Source organism: Podarcis tiliguerta (assembly GCF_965153285.1).
Source record: "Podarcis tiliguerta genome assembly, chromosome: 1".
Taxonomy (NCBI): domain Eukaryota; kingdom Metazoa; phylum Chordata; class Lepidosauria; order Squamata; family Lacertidae; genus Podarcis; species Podarcis tiliguerta.
In genome coordinates this window covers 103,714,210-103,735,212 of record NC_139534.1, presented here as the reverse complement: position 1 = coordinate 103,735,212, position 21,003 = coordinate 103,714,210, and the positions used below count along the sequence as shown (strand labels likewise).

At 42.4% G+C, this 21,003-nt stretch overlaps 1 protein-coding gene across 1 annotated transcript; it reads left to right on the top strand.

Annotated features, from left to right (window-relative positions):
* The first annotated feature begins 2,349 nt into the window (after positions 1-2,349).
* FBXO33 (F-box protein 33) lies at positions 2,350-19,967 on the top strand. The gene is made up of 4 exons (XM_083445565.1): positions 2,350-3,038; positions 14,329-14,439; positions 16,005-16,690; positions 17,579-19,967. The coding sequence occupies exons 1-4, from the start codon at positions 2,365-2,367 to the stop codon at positions 17,848-17,850; spliced, it is 1,743 nt and encodes a 580-aa protein (XP_083301691.1). The 5' UTR covers positions 2,350-2,364; the 3' UTR covers positions 17,851-19,967.
* Positions 19,968-21,003: the final 1,036 nt, after the last annotated feature.

Genomic DNA, 21,003 nt, shown 5'->3' with positions numbered 1-21,003 from the left:
TGTGTTGATCTAAACCTTTTCTGTGGTTCTGTAGACCCTGGCATGAATAAAAAGGTGGGCATATGATAATATGACAGGAGACCCTCCATTATGAACTTTCTTGACTCTCGTACCAGTCTGATCTCAAAACATGTCCTGGAAGCATTCAGAAGACATCCTAAGGTTAAGAGTAAGCACATATTCTTGACAGATGCATGTCGTAACTTTAGCAAAAGATCCTAAACCTCTTCGTAGTGTATGAAGACACAAGTGCTGGGCACACGTGTGGTTTCAGACATACTTTGTAACAGCACAAAAGCCTGTATTAAAGCATTGTATCTATAAGCTGTGTTGCCAGAGACCTTAGAAAAGTGCCTGTGCTCTTGCATATTCTGGAGACATTGCATCATGACATCAACTCAGCATATTTTGACTGTGTGTACTTGTGAATTATGAACTCACGGTTCAGTTATGCCTGAGCAGTGACATCAGCACTGAGCAAATAACACCCTATATTTGGAAACAATGTTGTATCTAAAGTGGCCATGCATAAGCCTGATCCTGTACATGCTAGCTTAGAAGTAGGTCCTTATTAGTGAAATGGGGTTTACTCCTAAGCAGGTACGTTTAGGACTGCAGCCATTAAAGGTATATGGATGTTATGTGAACGCTTGTTTATGAAAGTGTGTTTAGCTAGTATGCCTTCATAATTGCAAGAGGAAATAAAAAAGCACCACCACTATCATCGATACTGTAATCATTACTACCATCACAAAATTGCCTATCATTATGGCAAGTGCTGCAAAGGGTAGGCTTCCATATCCAAGAAATATACTATAAACTCCTGCCAAACCCATGACACTAAAAGCCATTCACCACATGTCACTTGTGGATGGCTGGCTTTACCTTCAGTGCAGCAGTATTCCTAAATTCAACAGTTTCTTTTTCTACACACAGAATGAATGGCAACTATTCATTTATAGTTAAGGAGTCACTTGGGAATACCACTGAGCTGAAATCCCTTCCTCTCTTCCATGCTCCTGGTGACCCCCTGCATCACCGTGTTCTTTCAATTGCACGTTGGCAGCCTGGTTTATTTATTGGTCAAAAAAGAAAGTGACAGGATTTTGGGAACCGGCAGCTGACAAATGATACTGCTAGTGGTGTGCTAGGGTTTTCTGCCCAAGATCATGGGGTCATGTAAGAGTAGGAGTGGAAGAACCCGAGACACAGACGTTCCTGGGTTGCAACTCTCATCGTGCCTGACCATTTGTCATGCTGACTGGAGATGATGGGAGCTGAAAGTCCAATAACATTGGAGTGTCACAGATTGTGTGAGAGGATGCGTGATTTATATTCTGTGGGAAGATGGCCAGGAAATGGTTCTGCTCTTCAGCTAAGGGCTGCCAAAGTGGCCTTTGGTTCCTTCCATCTCTAAGAGCACTCTGTTCACCTTTCTAATCCAGCCGCAAAGCGGTAGAGTTATATGCCGCCCGTCTGACTGGGTTGCCCCAGCCACTGTGGGCAGATTCAAAAACACAACAAAACATCAACATTAAAAACTTCCCTAAACAGGACTGCCTTCAGGTGTCTTCTAAAAGTCAAATAGTTCTTTATTTCCTTGACATCTGATGGGAGGGCACCACTACCGAAAACACCCCCTGCCTGATTCCCTGTAACTTCTCACAGTGAGGGAACCATCAGGCGGCCCTCGGAGCTGGACCTCAGTATCCAGATGGAGACACTCCTTTGTATATACAAGGTGAGGCCATTTAGGGCTTTGAAGGTCAGTACCAGAACTGTAAACAATATTGTTATTTTGCACACTAGTCATGCTCATGCCTCTGATACAAATGAAAGAGGACAGGGAGAATATTTCCCCTCTGCTCTTATCTGCCAAGGAAAAAAATAAAAATAAACTCCACTTAGGTGGTAATAATGGCAGGTTCGTTCATCAGGCGCCGGTGCTTGCCTATTCCAGCCCTTAAAATTATCCTGGAATAAACTGCTTCATTTTAACAGTACAGCGATGTTCGAATTTTGGAAAGATGCAGAAACACCGGGCGTCTTCCACGCCGAGCGGAGGACTTTGTGTGCAGGCGCGCCTAGGCGGCAGCGCCTCCCGTTGTTCTTCTAAGCGTCCCCGCGGCCTTGCAAAGGAAAAAATCCAGGTCGGCTATCGCGCCGACCTCCCCCTCCTCTGCGAAACTTTCGTTAGGTGGCATCCATCAGCCACGCCAGCCCTTCTCCGCGCGCTGAGTCATGAGAGCAACAGTTCCCCGCCACCCCCGTCGGCTGAGCGCACTTTGGTACGCTCCGCCTCTCCCTCCCTCTCGGCTCGTTGGTGCGTTCCATCCCGCCCCGACAACCCAACCCGGGAGCCCAATGGTACATCTCGCCCTCCCCCTGCGGCTGCGAGCAGTGGTTGGCTCCGGCGGCGGCAGCGGCAGCAGCAGCAGCAGAGTCCCGTCCGGTCCCGCCCCGCCTCCCTCCGCCTTGTCATTGATGTTGTTGTTTCTGTCGCAGGAGCCGGAGGGGAGGCCGAGGCCGGGCTCGGGGCTGCGGCCGCCGGCGGCTGGGCCGGCCATGTCGTCGGTGTGTGGGGGGCCGGTGGGCGCCGGCTCCCTGCCCAGCGAGCTGGTGGTCCACATCTTCTCGTTCCTGGCCGCCCCGGACCGGCTCCGGGCCTCGGCCGCCTGCTCGCACTGGCGAGAGTGCCTCTTCTACCCGGCCCTGTGGCCCCGGCTGCGCCTCAGCCTGCGCGTCTGCCCGGCCGAGCGCCCGCGCCTCGACTTCCTCATGCGCAAGTGCGGCTGGTTCGTGCGCGAGCTCCGCGTCCAGTTCGCCGCCGACAACTACCCCAGCGGAGGAGCCGGAGGCGGCGGCGGCGGAGCAGGAGCCGGAGGAGGAGGAGGAGGCGCCAGCGGGGTGTGCGAGGAAGCGGCAGCCGCGGCGGCCGCGGCCGAGGGAGAAGCGCAGCTGTGCCCTCGCTGGCTGGAGCTGCTGAGGACCTACCTGGAGCTCGTACTCTGCGTGCTGAGCAGCGTCCGCAACAACAGGTAGGAGGACGGCGTGGTGGGAGGCCTGCCAGCGTTAACTAACATTCACAAACACACACACACACACACGTACTAACACCAATGCAAACACACGCCGAGCGAGAGGGAGAGTTGCAAAGCCTCCTGCTTCCCAGCTACCGAGTTGGGAAGCAGGAGCTCTCTCTCTCTTTCAAAGGTTCATGTGCTTTCTAACATCTGCCTGAAGTTCAGCCGATTGAGTTATTACTGGGTGGGGGAAGCTGCACCTGTTGAATTCCCGATTGTCACGCATCCACTTAAAGATACCTTACTCCTGCTGTGCGCGCCGGGAGGGGGGGGGAGGGATGTGTGAGCGGCGAGGAAGGAGCCATTCTGGAGCAACTCTAAGGGAACATCACATGAAGGAACACACGTCTGCACGTCGCCACCCAAAAGTGCTGCGGTTGGGGGGGGGGGGATCCTTGTGGAGAGGAGTGTTTCTGGATAGGTAGCGTCACTACCTTCCGCACGTCAAGTACCTTCCCTGGGCTGTCACCAAAAACAGGGAGCTGTTAAGACAGTTGTTATTTGCCCTGTGCCCCCTGTTTTGATGGGCTCATAATACTTTTTGTCATAAGCTGCTAGGAAAACCTGACAGTTGCTTTTGGTTTCTTGACTGATAGAAACACTAACCATTCCTCAGCTAACATGTCACTTCTTTAATGCCTAAATCCTTCAAAATGGGAGACAGTGGCTTTGTGGTGTCTGTTCTAGAACACCTACTGTTAGTGTACTATTCTGAAGCCAGCAGCAGGGCACATTAATAATTTGCTCTGCTATAGGCTGTTACATAATTGGGAAGCCAGTTAAAGAACATTTTCTTCTTTTTTAAAGGGAGCAATACCAGCTGATCCAAAGTGATATCTTTTCCTTTCCAGTGACTCTAGTGTTTGTTGTCATACAACAAAGGTGTCACAGTTAGTTACATATTTTGCATTTTCAATTGGGTTTTATAAACAAGAATGTTTTACAAATAAGTATACCAAGTTTTTCGTGTCACTTGTATATCACAAAAATAGCATAAACATATTTTGCATTTGTAAGCCTTTTGCACTGCATTCTCCCACAAGATTTCCAAAATTCCCATTCTGTCAAGGTCATATAATGAAAAAAATCTAAGTTGATCAGTAATGTTCCAGAGCTGTTTGTTTCCTTTTGTTTCCTTTTGTGTTACTCTTGTTTCTCTCTGCTCCACTACAGAATGAAATGTCCTTTTCAAGAAAAGATTGTGCAGTTGTCCATGCTGTGCTCATCACTCTTTCCTACAGCCAGTTCTGCACAATAGAATAGACTATAGTTTGCACATCTTAAGTGATTTGCAGTAAGAAAATCCTGTTCAGATCACACATCTCAGAAAATTAAACTGCTGCAACTGGTACAGCAACCATATGTCAATGAAAAGATGTGATAAAATCTGAAGCAGCCAAGATCAGATTTGTGGCCATTTTTTTTCAGAGATTTCCAAATTCCGTCTCACTCTGTTGGGTGCTACAGTGACCAGCTTTTGTCATGTGGATACTGAAACACTCAAGTATGTGTGCTGTGAGCCAGGAAATTGCAGTTCACTTTCATGGCAGCCAGGAAATTGCAGTTCATATTTCACCTCATCTGTGAGCTCACTAGGTGACCCGCTGTGGGGCCTTTCTGTCACTTTTTATTTTTGCATATTTATGACATTTATTTAAATCCCACCTTGCTCCCAAGGAGCTCAGTGTAACACACATGGTTCTTCCTCTCCCTATTTTATCCTCACAGCACCCATGTGATGTAGGTTTGACTTGGAGACAATGATTGACACTCTTACACTCACCTGTGGAAAAGGCAGCTGCTTGCTTCAGGGAAGGAGGTAATCTGCATGAAAAGTAACAAGCCAAGAACCAGAAAGAGAGAGCAGCAAAGTCCTTTCTTTGAGCTGATACCCTGTCCGTCATCTAGAAGATAACCATATATCCTGCACACACTGCAGGATATATGGTTATATAAAAAACAAAACAAAATAAAATCATGCACCTATTATAAAAACAGCAACACTAAGGCCCAACTCTAACCAGCATCACTATCAGCAGGCCTGGACAAATTAATAGGAAACCATTAGACTGATGAAGTGCTAGGTCTGCAACAAGGGTGTGGCAGGCTCGATGAGCCCCTCTCAAGCTAGCAGCCTATTAAAGCTGTAGGGAATTTGGGCCTCAGCAGTTTCTTATAGGACTTACCCTCCCTTTCACTCTGTTAGCTAATCATGGTACATAGATGACTTCATGGGCTTTCTTATTCAATCCTGCAGAATCTGAAGAGTGTAAAGATGATGGCATTGCAAGGGCTATTTGTATCTTGTGGCTGATCCTGCATACTGTCTGCTGGTTTTCCTTTTGAACATCCCTGTTGCTTACCAGTTGAGGCCATGCTTGCATAAAACATTTCTCCAGTTCTATTTATATAGCCTTATTTCTTTACCAGCTAGGCAAAATAATAATTCTGTAGAAGTTGACCCCAGTAATTCTAACTGTAGCTGGTTGAGATTGCAGAGGCAATCCTGTTTCCTTAAAGTGTTTATGTAAACAACCCCATTGAAAGGACCAGCAAACATGCAAAGCTTCTATGTCAGCCTTGTATCTTAACAACTTGCCTTGTGACCATAGGCAACAAGGAATTCCATGCGGCTAATTAGTTGTCTGGCTAAGGAGGGATGGATTGCTGTGTCCAGGCACCACCAACCCACTTCATTTCTGTTCTCACCACTGGGGAAGAGGCTTTTATTCCTCTGAGCAGCATAACAACACAGCCTACTAGCTTTTTAGCAGGCTAGTGGTTTTACTTTACAGGCTATTAACTCCAGTGGACTTAGTTACAAGGCTGTCTTAGTATGTCAATGATCAGGTAGCTTAAAGAGTAGTCTATGTGTTAATAATAATAATAATAATAATAATAAATTTTATTTATATCCCGCCCTCCCCAGCCGAAGCCGGGCTCAGGGCGGCTAACAACAATCAAATAATCAAACAATCAAATAATCCAACATTCTAAAAACATTTCATTATAAAAATTAATTAAAATCAAATTAATGGCAACCGTTAAGCAAAATTCTGTGCAGGTTGCCAGAGGAGGGAGCGTTGCATATAAATGCTCTAGAAGCATATTTACCACCACAAATTTATTCCTGGAACCCCACAGAGAGCGAAAGCAGCTCAAGTGGTGAGTTAGAAAGAAAAAAATAGTTGATAATGAAAGAGTAAACCCACCCTGTTGCATCTCTGTACAAGACTTTCTCCATCTGAAGTTGCTTTTCCTTACACAAAAAGAGCATCAGGGTTCATTATGTGCATTTTCATATTACTTCGTTCCTATGGTAATAAGCCAGAGCATGATCCTTTAGAAAGGATTGCTAGACGAGGGTGTGAGCAAAAACTAGTGTCTGAACTGTATGCTTTGGTCCTGTGCTGTTGAACGCACACAACTCAAATATTGCCAGAATTCTGACATGCACACATATTTGAGAAGTAGAAGGAAATGTGTTTCGTTTGGCAGAACCATTCTGAGAGTTCATTAACTAAATCCAGCAAATACGTTTGACTCTTTCCTTCTCCTAGTGAAGCAGAACTCTCCCTACCCCCGCGGTTAACTTTCAGAATTTATTAAGGAAAATACTTAATTGTTGCAGCAGCTTTGTTCTGCAACAACACCTTCTGAATAAACCTTTAAAGCTGCAAGTCTAACCACATGTTCCCCTGAATAAGCCCTGTGGGAAAACCGTAGAATTCACTTTGGAATTAATACGGAGGATTGTGCTGTAAGTAAGGTGTCGCACCCAAGAAGTTGTCTTTATTTCGCTTATGCTCTACTCCTCAAAGAGCAAATTGCATGTGGTTCCTGAGCAGCCTCCCAGTTTACAGGGCCAGGCTTGCTTAGTTTCAGCTGCATCATGAGTTTTAAGACTATTCTCTGTTTAGTGTTGAGTAACAATCATGTTGAGTAATGATCATGTACTGTTGTCTCAGGTAATGGATGGGGATGTGCTGCCTTGATTTCATCCCTGGATGAATGGAAAATCTCAGGATCTTTCCCACTCTACAGTGCTGATAGAGCTTGCATGTGTTTGGTGCCTATCCACATTCCATCTGTGCTGCATATGAGTTGGGCACTGTGTACACAATTCACATTCCATAATGCATAGCCTTCATTAATGGATGTGGGCATTCAGCAAGAATATCTGAACATCCAGTTCCTTGTTGCATGCACAATCCTCATCCAGCAAAGAAATCTGCTCTGGAAAGCCTGCTTCTATGTGTGGATCTGCTTAGTAGATTGCAATTTTAAATAGTCTTACTGAAGTAAATTCTGTTATAACAGTGGGGTCAGTTCACATATAACAAACAAACCATTGTTTGGTGTTGGAGATGGAGCCTCAAGCTCATACGTTGTTATTATTTATTGAATTTGTTAGTCACTTTATCTTGCCCAAGGCAACTCAAACCGATTTATAGCCCAACTCTCCCAATAGATACATAAAAAGCAAGCGGATGATTAAAATTTTAAATATTGCACCCACTTCTAAAAGGCCACAGATAATTAGAGACCCCATGGAATCTTCTTTTTTTAGTTACTACCTGTTAGGAGTGTGCACCAACCATAATATTTGGTTTGAATCCCAAAGCTTGGCACTTTACAAAACAACTCAGTTTGGCTCAGGAGAGTGAATCAGTTCCATTTGCCCCCCACCCTTCCAAGATTGGGAATTCAGATGGCTCTAATTTGTCCCCCTTTTGATAGAAATAGGTGAAATTTGCAGTCATAGCAACTCATCCATAGTAGACTAGCACATCCAGGGGCTTTTGTACTGGACACCTCCTCCCAGACATCCCACTTGGCTTCACCATTTTTCTGAAACTGAATGCACGCCCCTATATCCTGTGAAACCTTTGCCACAAACTATGAAATAACTAAGTGATTGTGTGTGTGATTTGGAGAGTGGGCAATCAGACCTTGCTCTTGTATGTCTTAACTTCTTCCATGTAATACTTAAGACTGGGTGGGGGGTAGGAAATCAAAGGATGAAATAGCCTTATCTTTTGAGGCCCTGAAATAATAATATCCTTTGAGGCCTTCTCTTCCTTCTCCTTGGTTGCAGGTGCAGTGGTATTAAACTGATTTTTTTTTTATTTGTTCTCCATAACTAGTTTCTTCATAGCACCTTGAAAAGGTGCTGTTTTGAATTGTTTCAAATATTTTCAAGGTCTGAAATACAGATACTAAACTAGTTCTTCCTGTTGCTTTACTTTCTCTTCCTCCATCTGCAATGCCTGCTGGTTGGTTATCTTCTTTTGTCACATTTGGTTTCTGGGGAAATACGCCTGCTCTTGACCTGTACGAGATAAATTATGTAGTAATGTTAACTTGTTAGAGCATCTGTGTAATAAAAATGAATAGGCTTGAAAAGGAGGTGAATAAGCTAGGAAAGAAAGCGGCATATTAGCATGTTCAGCATTATGCAGCAAATAGGCTTCTGAAAGATAAGGCGTTTATTTCTGTCATTGAACTCTTGAAAGAAAAAGGGCACACCGGAGGCACATTTACTGATCAGCATAGCAAGATTGCTTGTTCTGGAGAGATTTTCAGTATTTTACAGAATAGTGGGAAATTTCCATGTCATCGCTGTATGAGATCAGAGAGTTGGTGGCTTTGTTTTTCACACAGCGTGATTTAAAATGGCATATTTTATTGCACCAGCTAGTTATTCAAAATGGTTTGCAAGCAAAATATTCTTCATCAAGCAGTTGGAGAGAAACAAATAGAAATGAAGGAGATATGCTTAGGTTGATGATCGAGTGGCCTAGGCTGATGTTGCTTCTGACTGTCTCATTTATTCTTCAGTTACATAACAGGCAGTGATAAAATTTACAATCTCTTCAAAACCTACAGTATGTCTTTGTCAAACACAAATGGCCTGAAGTGCAGAGCCTAAAAAGTCAACTTTAATTCTGATTAGAATTTTGGAGTGGCATGGGGAGGAAGCTAAATTCTTCTGTTCAAGTGAAGAACCTATATTCTCCGTAGGAGAGAACAATGTAGTGGTTCTCAGGTTTGGGAATACAAACTCATGATTTACATTTACTAATGGTTCTGACTTCTGATAATGTTTTTATAACTATCTTGTTCAAAGCCCTTCAGAGAACCATCCCTGTTTGCAGTTCACACCATGATAACTTTCTTGGCTGCAATGCCACCCACATAATGCAGTGGCATCATGACATACAGCGTGAGCAAGGCTCACTGCTAAAAATGGACAGAGCTACATCAAAAAGCACAGTATACTTAGCTGGAAATTCGTATGATACAGTGCAATTCTCCATGGCATAGTGTGGGCAGATAAAGTGGAGCTGTCCTGTTTGCTACGTCTGAGTAACTCTATTCCCCCTGCCATAAATGGCTTAATGCATTTGAGAGGTAGGTGCTTTGTGTTTTTTTTAATGAAAGCTTAAATTCAGAAAAAAAGAGCAAAATGCACCCTGTCATTGATGTTTGCTTGACAGCTTGAATAACGATAGAGCAAAAGAGGCCAATCTTTTAATTTCGCCTTTATTAAACTGCAACAAGATCCCCAGGGATTCTCAGAAATTGCAGTTATAAAATATGCTTTTGACGTGAGTGTACAGCCTCCAGAGTACAGGCCTATTTTGAAACTGGTCAATACTTAGGAGCCTGGACATCGCCCTCTCTGAGCAGCCACTGTGTCAGGACCGTGATGTGAAAATGCAGCACCCGGCTGGAGGAAGCAGCCTGTCTTAGTTTCCTCCTTGTCTTCTACGTGTTCAGTGGAAGACAGTTCATAATTGAGGAGGTGGAAAATGCAGCAATTATGGCAGATAGAGTGGTGAACGATACGCCCCAATGTTCCTATCTAAGGCATTACCTAAGCCATTAAATAATTTGTAGTAGGTCCCTAAACTTTTTAAAAACTTTCTTCCCAAGAAAACACTGGTTAAAAAAGAGTAATCATTCTACTGTTATAATTTTTTAAGTATGTGGGAAATTATTGAGCAACCTCTTCACTGTCTGATATAATACTAGTGGAATTTGACAGATTTCCACCTACGAACATGAGGGAACTGTGATGTGGTTGCTAATATTTTTAGGCAACATTTTACACATGTACGTATTCCTCTAATTGGTAGATATTTTGGATGTCAGTAAAATGTTAGTTTCGCTAATAAAGGTTTGGGGCATCTTTCCAATCCCGCCTTTGTGGAAAGTCTTGCCACAGCAGTATCTGTTGTGGCAAGACTTGTTTACTTTTTATATTCTTCTATGTACTTGCTTTCTGATAGCTAGTAGGTGTTAGTTTTCTCTCTGCTTCATAGCTTGGTATTGTATTCCGAAACTGTATTTCACAGAAACCGCAGTGCACATGAATGTATAGCTGAAACGGTTGCATTGACTACTTTTAGTCTCTGCCAATGCACTAACACTACGCAGGCAAGTTGTTGCATCTGGCTCTTCCAACCACAAAAGTAAAATACAGTGGTGCCTCGCAAGACGAAAAGAATCCGTTCCGCGAGTCTCTTCGTCTTGCGGTTTTTTCGTCTTGCGAAGCAAGCCCATTAGCGGATTAGCGCTATTAGTGCTATTAGCGGTTTAAGGGCTATTAACGGCTATTAAAGGCTTAAGGGATTAGCGGATTAGCTGCTAAAAGGCTATTAGCAGCTTAGCGCTTTAGAAAAAGGGGTTGGGGAGCGAAAAAAACCCTCAAGAATCGCAAGACATTTTCGTCTTGCGAAGCAAGCCCATAGAGAAATTCGTCCTGCGAAGCACCTCTGAAAACGGAAAACCCTTTCGTCTTGCGGGTTTTCCGTCTTGCGAGGCATTCGTCTTGCGGGGCACCACTGTAAATCACAATGCAGAATGTCAGAGTTTGAACATACTAGATCACTCTATAACATTAGATGTGTTTCTGTTGTGGACTAGGTGGCAATGATATAAATCTAGCAAATTATATTCTGTTTGACTAAGAAGTATAGCATGGACTATACTTTAAAAGTTAAACATGTGGATAGACAAATGGTGGCCTAGTGAATAAATCTAGTTTCTAAAGGTTTTCTGCCTGGCTCCTTGCACAGCCCCTGATCACCAGGATGTCTCAGACAGGACCATGTGCTCTTATGGTGTAGTCAGCCATTTTCTTCCTGGGTGAGGCACTTGTCTTCTACACTACAAACAGAATAAACTTGGGCAGACCTCTTTATCTCATTGTGCACCTAAACTCCTGTGTACAAGCCAAAGCACAAAGAAATAGCAGTGAGCAGTGAAGGTGCATAGAAGGTGCATAGAGTGCCAAAGTTTCTGACGCAGATTGTGCTGGAGAAGAGCGCATTCGCTTTAATTTTGCTCATGTAGGTCCAATCACAGCCCACACTGCAGGCCTTTCGGCCATTGCTCAACTGAAAATATGGCTTCTGAAAATTAGTTGCTGAGCAGAGAATTAATGGCTTTGCTTGAGTGCAGCATATAAAATAAGGCTGGGAAGAATTAATAGTTTCTGAAGGATCTGGGACATAATATGGAACACAAGGTTCTCCAAGCAATTCCATAAATTGCTCTAAAGCTCAAATGCAATCTTAATGCAGGTTGGAAACAATTGTGCATAAACCCTAGAGCTAATGTCATACATTAGAAAAATGCTGTGTTTTACACAGTGGTTTAATGGGTATTACTAAATTGCTCATGTATTTTTAGGACATTACAGTTCATGATAACACATGACTGAAGGAGATCCAGAGTTCATCAAGTTAGCCTGGCGCCAGGAGCTGTCACTGCTGCTGCTGCTGTGGGATCGACTGGGCTCTGGCTGCTGATGGGCTGGTGGAAGCCTTGTGCATGAAATGAATGGAAATGTAATAGCATGTCTGCAGAGTATGGCTCGGATCCCTCTGTGCATAGTTTCCTGGGAGTAAGCCCCCCTAAAAAAGAGACTTGCTTCCAAGTAAATGTATATAGGATTGAAGTGTGTGCTGTGATACCTAATCTCTCTGTCTCCCTCTTTCTCACATACACGGGCAGATGCGTTCACATACACTTCAAGTCATGATGTGCAAGCAGTGCCCACTGTGCTAAAGGTGTGTGTAGAATAGATAGTGCCAGATTGTTAAAGTAAGCAACTGACCCCAGATATTTTGATTAGTTATTCACGTGAATTGGTATGGGAGGGCTTACTATCTTTGTCCCTGCAGCAACCACCACTCCTCCTTATAGCATCCAACACAACACATGGCATCCTATTGCGTTGCTCATCTCCCGGTCTTTGCCTCACAGCATTGGCAGATGGGTTAGCATAGTGATTTTTTGTATGATGCATTTTATGTGTTGGATGATGCTACAAGAGAGAGTGGCAGCAGTGGCAGCTGTAGCCCTCTTATAAGGTTTAGCCTGGCTTTCAGCTGTGCAGCATGTACAGCTTATGCAACTACACACAACTTTCAAATGACAATGCTGTTCTTTTAGAATTTACGGTACCTGAGGCAAGAAGTCTTTGGCTGCAGAGCTAAAAATAGCAATACTGCTTGATGTTCTTGGGTGCTCACTGCTACTTCTAATTAAAATGTTCACATTACTGTGGAGCATATAGATCAGGTATGATAGCTGACCCTTTAGAAAATCCTTTGGAAAGCAATCTCTGTGTTTTGCATATTGGCAATAAATGATGCGCTGAAAATATTGACGTATTTGAGGCATGAACTTTGCTGTATGTGACTAGTCTTCAGATCTCTGCGCAATACATTATGACAACTCTGAGTAGCTACCAATTGAGCGGCACCCTGCCAAACTTAGGTTTGAACTGACATAAACATAGTTAATTTTCTACAGAGAGTGCTTATGCTTCAGGTTGAATTTATGATCAAAAGTCAATATTTAAATTCAGGGCTGTAGCTAACCACTCATCTAGTAGTCACTTAATGGGAATATGAGTTGCTACAACCAGACAAGCAAGCTTTTGTTAATTGGAAGAAACCTGGCTCTCCTTTACTGTTTTTTAGACCACGATTGAGTGGGTAGCAGGCGCTACTTGCAGTAGATGGTTTTTAATAGACCAGCCTTCACCAACCTGATGTCCTCCAAACGTCGTAGTGCAAAACATCTGGAGGATGCCAAGTTGGTGAATGCTTCTTCAGACTTGTTTATACAACAGTTTTCTTTTTAATACTGTACATCTGTGGGAGCAAAAGTGAGCAAATTGTTTTACTTGGCTGCCTACAGAACACCAAAGTAGAGGAGGCTGGAGCAGAATTGAAAATTTAGAATAATATGGGGGGCAAAAGTGTACACCCTGAAATATTTAAACATGATTTTCAGTGAAGCATTAGTATAGGTAATAAATGAAAGGCTATGTATGGAACTATAAACTCGTCTCCAGATAAGTTGTGTATGTACCTTTAAGTATGATGGCCTTGGAAACAGCTGTTATTAGTCAGCTTCACTGAAAATAATCTAGGGAATGGCTGCTGTTTGCTGCCTTTTTACTTTGTCCTCTGTGAAGATCTGGCAAGTTATCTAATCTGTACCTGGGAGAATCCAAGAGCTTCTATGTAAATATTAGGCAGGGCATCGTGTTTATGTCTGAGCCACGCAATATAGAATTTACCAAAAATGTCGCAACTCTGCTAAAAACATAACCACATAACCTGGAGAGTGATGCAGTCTGTGAAGGCGGGCTAGAAGGAAATCTGGTTAGATGGCTTTTCCATTCCATCCTTTATATTCAAGCATTTTATTCTTGGGTGGAAAAAAGCCAAGAAAATAAGCAGGTTCATGCAAAGAAAGCACATCTACATCATAGGTTCTATACAGTCTCTGTCACTAGCATGGCAAGTCCCAAATAGCTGCACCCAGTGACCCTAGGTACAGGGGATTTCATTCTGGTATATATTTTGCAAGCCCCTCTGCAATGTTATATCCACATATAACCATTTCCTTACCACTGTCTATATTCATGAGGATTATTTCTAGTATCCTGTGATTCAGAAAAAAGATTCACTATATTGTGACGGAATTATGTTGGGTTCTTTTCTAGTTTTGAACAAATTTAAATGTATTGTAAAGCTATTTAGCTTGGTCATTCAAATGTACCTTGGTTAGAAGGGGCAACTAGTTTCTAGATTTCATGTGCTGGAAGGCTATAGTGTTACTGTGTGGATTGCGGCTCATATAACACAAAAGCTTGAGCTATTTTCAAATGCTCCTCTAATGCAAAGCCTCTGACTTGACACTTTCCCCTCCCAAATAGGAATCTCCAGAAATTAAGTCTCTTTGGTGATATAAGCATTCTGCAACAACATGGAAGTATATCAAATACGCACCTCAGCAAAGTGGATCCAGATGGAAAAAAGATTAAGCAGTAAGTTGTCCAAAATATATTGTTACAGTATTGCAGTTTAAAGAAATGGGATGTGTGTGTGTTGTAAATGCACTGTTTTAGAATATAATCCATTGTCTTCTCTGATGATTTAGCACTGAAAATAATGGCTCATGGTTTCACAGTGTCTATCGTTCTTTGTTGCTGCAAATTGGACATCTTTTCTCTGAACATGATTACTCTAAAAACAAGCCATTTGCAGTAGTTGGGAGATTTTCTCCTACAAAATTCACATTCTAGGATAAATCATTTTAAGCAAAGCAGGAAGGAGTGCCAGGGACTGCTATAGCAGTATCTTCATCCAGCAATTCTCAGTATAAACTTTATGCTATCCATGTCACATTGCTAAAAGCAGGTGCATTCTGCAAAAAACTGAGCAACTTTCATACTGCTTCAGACACAATTAACCTGACTATTCTCACAATTAACTTCAGGAGTAAAATATGAGACGTGTGGGGACTGTGTACACTGGCCTCAGTTCTTTGGTGGAAGGGTGGGATTAGAATGTTCATCATTATCAGAGTTGTACTTGCTAATTAGAAGAAAGGTTTCTGGTACAGTTAACTCACATCTTACGTGAGGGCTCCACACATTTATGCAAAAATGCATAAAGCCAGGAACCCTTTGGAACACACACACACACCCCGGCAACATGGAGGGTTGTTTGGATTCTGCCAGAGCTGCTGTTCCAAAATCAGCAATCGCAGCTTTGCACAGGTGGGTGGAGGAAAATAAATGAATGGAGAATGGGTTTCCTCCACTCTCCAGTTAGATATTTATTTCCCCCGCCGACCAAAGTTGCAATTGCATAAGTAAAATAAGCGTAAGGTGCAAGTTACTTCCTACCCCCCATTATTTTCATCAGCTGGTATAAATAGATTACATACAGATGTCCATCATTCTGAATGTGGTACCAAGTCATGACTCGCATGTGAGAAATGGTTACCGTGGAACAAGCATCACGGATAGAGCTTTCATATAATCAAATTTCACTTCCGCCATGTGGCTTCAAATCAAGTGTCAAGCTGAATGATGTACAAGCATATACAGCATTAATCAGTCCTGATTTTCCCTTTGGAGTATCATTTGAATGAGATACGCAAAGTGCTGATGCAATGAGTAGATACAAGCACTATTGAACCCACCACGCTGTGCTCTCTAGGACTTCTAGCAATTGGTAGCTACCCTACACATATGCTAGTTACAAAATGTGGGGAAGAGAATCAAAACAAGTTAGCATGCACAGTTCCAAAAGGGCAAAATGAATTTCCTTTTATATTTGTTTAAAACAAAAAGGAAGACAACAGAACTTTAAAAAGCAAGTGCAATTCTGCTGCTGGAACTTTAGACTTATTTTTAAATGGTGTGTTCTTTCTTTCCTTCACTACCACCCCACCCACCCCTGCTACAGCCAGTGTGTTTCTAATGCAACACCGTTTGCATTAAAGGTGTAAAGCTTTGTTGCTTCTTTGTCTATTGAACTTGGCTCAGGATTAAAAAATTAAACTATAAAAGATTAAGACGGTTGCGTCTGTTTCTTCTTGCAGAATACAGCAGCTGTTTGAAGAAATATTGGGTAACAGCAGGCAACTGAAATGGCTGTCATGCGGGTTTATGCTACAAATCGTAACACCCACATCATTGTCATCTCTCTCAAATCCTATTGCCAACACTATGGAACACCTGAGTTTACTGGACAACCACATCCCTGGTAATACCACTCTTATCACTGCGGTTGAATTGGAGCGTTTTGTCAGTCTTCGCTCACTCGCCTTGGATTTCTGTGATTTTACAGCAGAAATGGCAAGAGTCCTGGCTGATAGTAACCATGTGCCTTTGCATCGACTGTCTCTTCTGGTCCACAATATTTCCGTAATGCACAAGTCCCTGGAAAATATGCCAGAAGACGAAGACTGGAAGGCACTGACACGCAACAGCACTAATCTTCGGGTCTATATAATGGCTTTTGATATCAAGAGCGACGACATGCTAAGGATTCTTAAACCCAGTATCCCACTGGAGAGGATTCACTTCGACAGCTACATCACTTGCGTTTCAGGAGCTGTTGTTGATCTCATATCTAGGCAGTATGATAAGTTCCTCACTCATTTCATACTAATGAATGATGTGATAGATATGTCTGGCTTCCCAGATCTCAGCGACAACCGAACCGAAGACCCATTGGTTTTATTGGCCTGGAGGTGCACAAGGCTCTCTCTTCTGGCAGTGCATGGTAGGCAATTACAGAGGGGCAAAACACTGCTAGTCTAGAAACCTACACATTCATATGGGTATGGGTATGCCCTTGAAATTCCCACTCAAGTATTTTTCTCCAGGTTTTGGGAGAATTCCCAAAGTGTTGGGTGTTGGGGCAGGGAATAAATTGTGCTCTGGCTTCAGGCTAGGATACGCTGTGCAGTGGCGTAGCGTAGGGGTGCAGGGGGGGCCGACCGCACCGGGCACAACATCTGGGGGTTAGGGTTAGGGGGCACAAATCCACGGGTTAGGGGGTGCAAATTACTTGCCTTGCCCCGGGTGCTGACAACCCACACTACGCCACTGACGCTGTGCATATCAACATGATTATATGGTGGGAAACTGTTACTACCTTCAGAACACAGGACTCACAGTTGCCAAAAAACAACAACCCAACAACCCTTAATTGATAGGAAAATAACTTCCTGCACTGTTGGATTGTCCTTACTTTAGACGGCTTCCCCGTCAAAGTTGTATTACACCCGACATATTTTACGATTATTGGCTCCTTTAACACGAGCCTTTATGCTACATAGATATCATGCTGCAAAACTACCAAGAAATCCCATGAGACATTTCCTTACTCATCTGCCCGGAATTATTGGGGAAGGGAAAACAGGCAACTCCACAAAAATTAAATACAAAAAGAAGCAGCAGCAATATTCACTTTTTTAATTAACTGAGTAAGTAAACTGACCAATTACTGGGGTGATTTCTTGAAAAGAACCTCATTAGGAAAATTGCTAAATAGGGAGACGTTAGCTGTGAGGCTGTAAAATATTAAATTACCTTTGGGGTAGGGTGGGGAGGGAGAGGGAAGAAAGACCAAGTCCTAAAAATTAGTAATTGCTTTTTTGTGTTTCAGGTTATACTGTTTGGGCTCACAACCTGATTGCCATTGCTCGTCTTCGTGGCTCTGATTTGAAAGTGCTTGAAGTCACAGAAGAAAGCATTGATTTTGACCAAGGTGAATTGGCCGATCAGGATGTGGATCCGGTGCACAATCTCATTGAGCAGGTATCCCTTGGATTGGGCCGACCTTGGCACGCAGTCATGGACATAGAATTACTCAGTGTCTTTACTGAGCCAACTCGTCATTTTTACAGAGAAATGCAAAGCTTCAGTGAAGGCATTTAGTTCTCTTTATTTACAGTTCCTGTGGTTACATATGCAAGTAGGGTCCTATTATGTTTTTCAGTAGTGTGAATTAACCCCTCTTGTGCTGTGTTTAATCAGTATTAGCTATATAGAATTATATATGTATATTCTACTTCTTGATCAAAGAACGTAGTCGGGTATTGGTTTAGAAGCTGAAAGTGGCAACGTTTAGGGCTTTCACGGTTAATGGACTTGTCTACAAAAAAAAAAAAAAAGCAAAACTCAGATGTGGCTGAAGGTTGTCTGAGGTTGCCGGCTAACTTTCTTTTTGTACTGAGTAACTCTGCAACTTCACTGATTTTACTATTGTCGGAGTTTTTGTGCTCAGGAGCCAAAAATCTTTTTACTATCCATAGCCCAGTGGTTTTGAATGCAGTCATTGTCATGTAAACTTGTAGCATGCTACTTAAAGCTTTTTTTTTTTTTAAGAGAGAAAAATCAGGACTATCCAATACCATTTACTGTAAACCTTTGCTTTGATTTCATGTACAATATCTGGAGCATGAAATATTGCCACTCTGCAATCTCCTCCTTAAATATGAAGCAGTTGTCTCTTGCACAGTATAGCTTCTTCAGATGCTTACCTGACTCTGAAAGCTATCAATCGTAGTTTCATTGTAAATTAATTGTAGCTTCTTTTTCTTGTGGTCTGTCAGCTTCTCCGTACAAGTTAGCTTTGGGCCCAGATTTAAAAAGAAACGTCAAGTCTCTACACTCCGATGGGGTAAAACCATAATGATTTAAAGATATAAATTTAAGTCTACTTTGCTTGCAAACAAACATTAGTCGTGAAATCCCTAGCAACTAAGTCACTGGATTTTCTCTGTCAGCGCCTGTGTCAGCTGCCAAAGAATAGATTTAAAACGAAGAAGTGCCCACATGCTGGCAGGGGCAGGCCAATTTTTGGCCAGCCAGATACTGCTAGATTGTAATATATAAGGTCGAATTTCGACCTGTGGTACACAGCTGTGCTGTGGCTCAGTCAGCAACCTCAGAACTCTTAAACATGCACCTGTTTCACTGTGAATAGTGAATGTAAAGGAAAGAAAGGAAAACAGATAATACAAACCTTGTTCTATCACAGGTATGAGCTGCTATGATGCATGAAGAACATTCCATGAAGTATGTTTTAAAATCTTGTTATATCTGAGAGGCTTTAAAAGCCGATTTAAACTGTTTCAGGGCAACCGCGGTACAGACGTGGTCTCTGTGAGACTTCCACCTGACCCAAGTTTTAAGTGGTACGAATGTTGTGCATTTAATGTTAAAGGACAGTCTGCAATAATAAAGTTAAGTGGCCAACGTGGGTGCCCAGCAGTGCTGAGACCTGGCTGCCATATTGTAAGCTTTGGAAAACACAATTTATGCAACAGATGTCCAGATATGATTCTATTTATGGAAAAGTTTATATGTGTTTTACAAATGGTTTTACCATCTTATATTAAAATGACCTTTTGACAGGTGTGCGCTGTTTTGTCTCCAGTGAGCACATACCATGCGGATTTTATATGTACATCAGTAGAGTGAATCCACTGGCACAGTGTGTGTGAATGCCAGATGTGGTGAGATTTTATCTTATAAATGTGATCAGACTAAAGTAACTCCTGACAGAAATTGTAAGGAAACCAGCTGAGTGTTTGACTTGATGACTGATGTTGTATGGTTTATGTTAAATGTATATTCTTTTAATCAATGAATAAAGCATTAAAATTGATCATGGAAAAATATTTTATTATATCAGCATGGTAGTTTTAGCACTGAACAAATCACACTTTTCGTTGAAAACTATCTTGCTTGTTTCCACTGTTTAAATCCAGAAAGCCTTGAGTTCTGAAGTAAGTCAGACATTTATTTGGCTAATGCTTTATGAACAATTTTTTTTAGGAAACCAAGCTAAGTAGAAGACCAGACCAGCTATCATAATTTGATATTGTTTGCTTAAACTGGCAGAATAAATCTTTAAAAGTGTAGAATATGGAAAGCCCAAATCCCTCCCGTAGCAAATGCTTATATCAAAATTGAATGTGTTCTAAAACAGCAACAACTGTGTAGTACTTATATCCATGTCCCACTATTAAATAGACTGTGAACACTTACCATGCCTTTGGCTTTACATGTTATCTATTTATTCTTATCGCTGTACTTTCCGGGTGACTATATGGTAGATGGACAAACAGCAGCTTGTTCTGTGTGATAAAATTACATTTCCCCCCTTGAAATTTGTTACTAGTTCCTTCATGTTATACAGTTCAACACAACACACATACAGGGGTGGCTAATGTGGTATCTTCCCATAACAACTGCCATCAACCCTGAACATGGGGCAGGCATCCTGGGTGGGACTGATGGGAGCTGTAGTTCAATAACTGATGAGCCACAGGTTTGCAACCCCTGCACCTAGGATACAATCCAGCAAAAGCTAAGTGTTTGTACATACCCTTGATTAACAGTACAAGAGTCAACCACACACTTAACTGCTCTTGTGAGATCAATTTAACTAAGGGGCTAACAGAGAGTTACAAGCAAACACATGGATCTGAGACCTGGATCCGGTCTTTGAACTTCGCAGAAGGAAAACCTACTTGGAGAGTGACTAGGAATGGGCAATCAGCCACTTCCAGCTGCTTCTGCACACTAAAATTCCCCTGCCTTCCAAATCAGCTTTTCTTTGCTTTGTGACCTCAGCTATGCATGAATAATGTGCAGCTAACCCTTCAAAATGTTTGACTTGTGGGCCACATGGCATAGGTAGATCATGATGTTACAAGTAAATTAGCACTTACCTGTATTGGCAACTGGCAGAACCAGCTTCCCTTGAAGTTTTTCATTCTTAATGGTTAATGAATGGTCCCTATGCCTACGTAACTTGCAGAAAAGTATGGAAATGCACAAGTTGAAAGCAAGATGTTCTAATAGCCTGCTTTTGGCGCAACACACGAAAAAAACCCACTAAAGCTGTTAACAAGCTGTGGTCTCCGAGGCAGGTGCACTTGTAAAACATGGATGAGGGGAGGGAAAGTCAAATTGTGAGATCATATTGAATGCAAGGCACCTTGCAAGGAGTTGCATTCAATCCAATCCTACTTGAGTTCATTAATTAAGTTAAGCATGTCCATTAACTTCAGTGAGAGT

What these genes read in the sequence shown, in the direction of transcription:
- FBXO33 (XM_083445565.1), top strand. Translation starts at nt 2,365, where the DNA reads ATGGTACATCTCGCCCTCCCCCTGCGGCTGCGAGCAGTGGTTGGCTCC. An exon ending in AGCAGCGTCCGCAACAACAG is followed by an intron (nt 3,039 to 14,328) that starts GTAGGAGGACGG and finishes CCTCCCAAATAG; the next exon opens with GAATCTCCAGAAATTAAGTC. An exon ending in GATGGAAAAAAGATTAAGCA is followed by an intron (nt 14,440 to 16,004) that starts GTAAGTTGTCCA and finishes TTCTTCTTGCAG; the next exon opens with AATACAGCAGCTGTTTGAAG.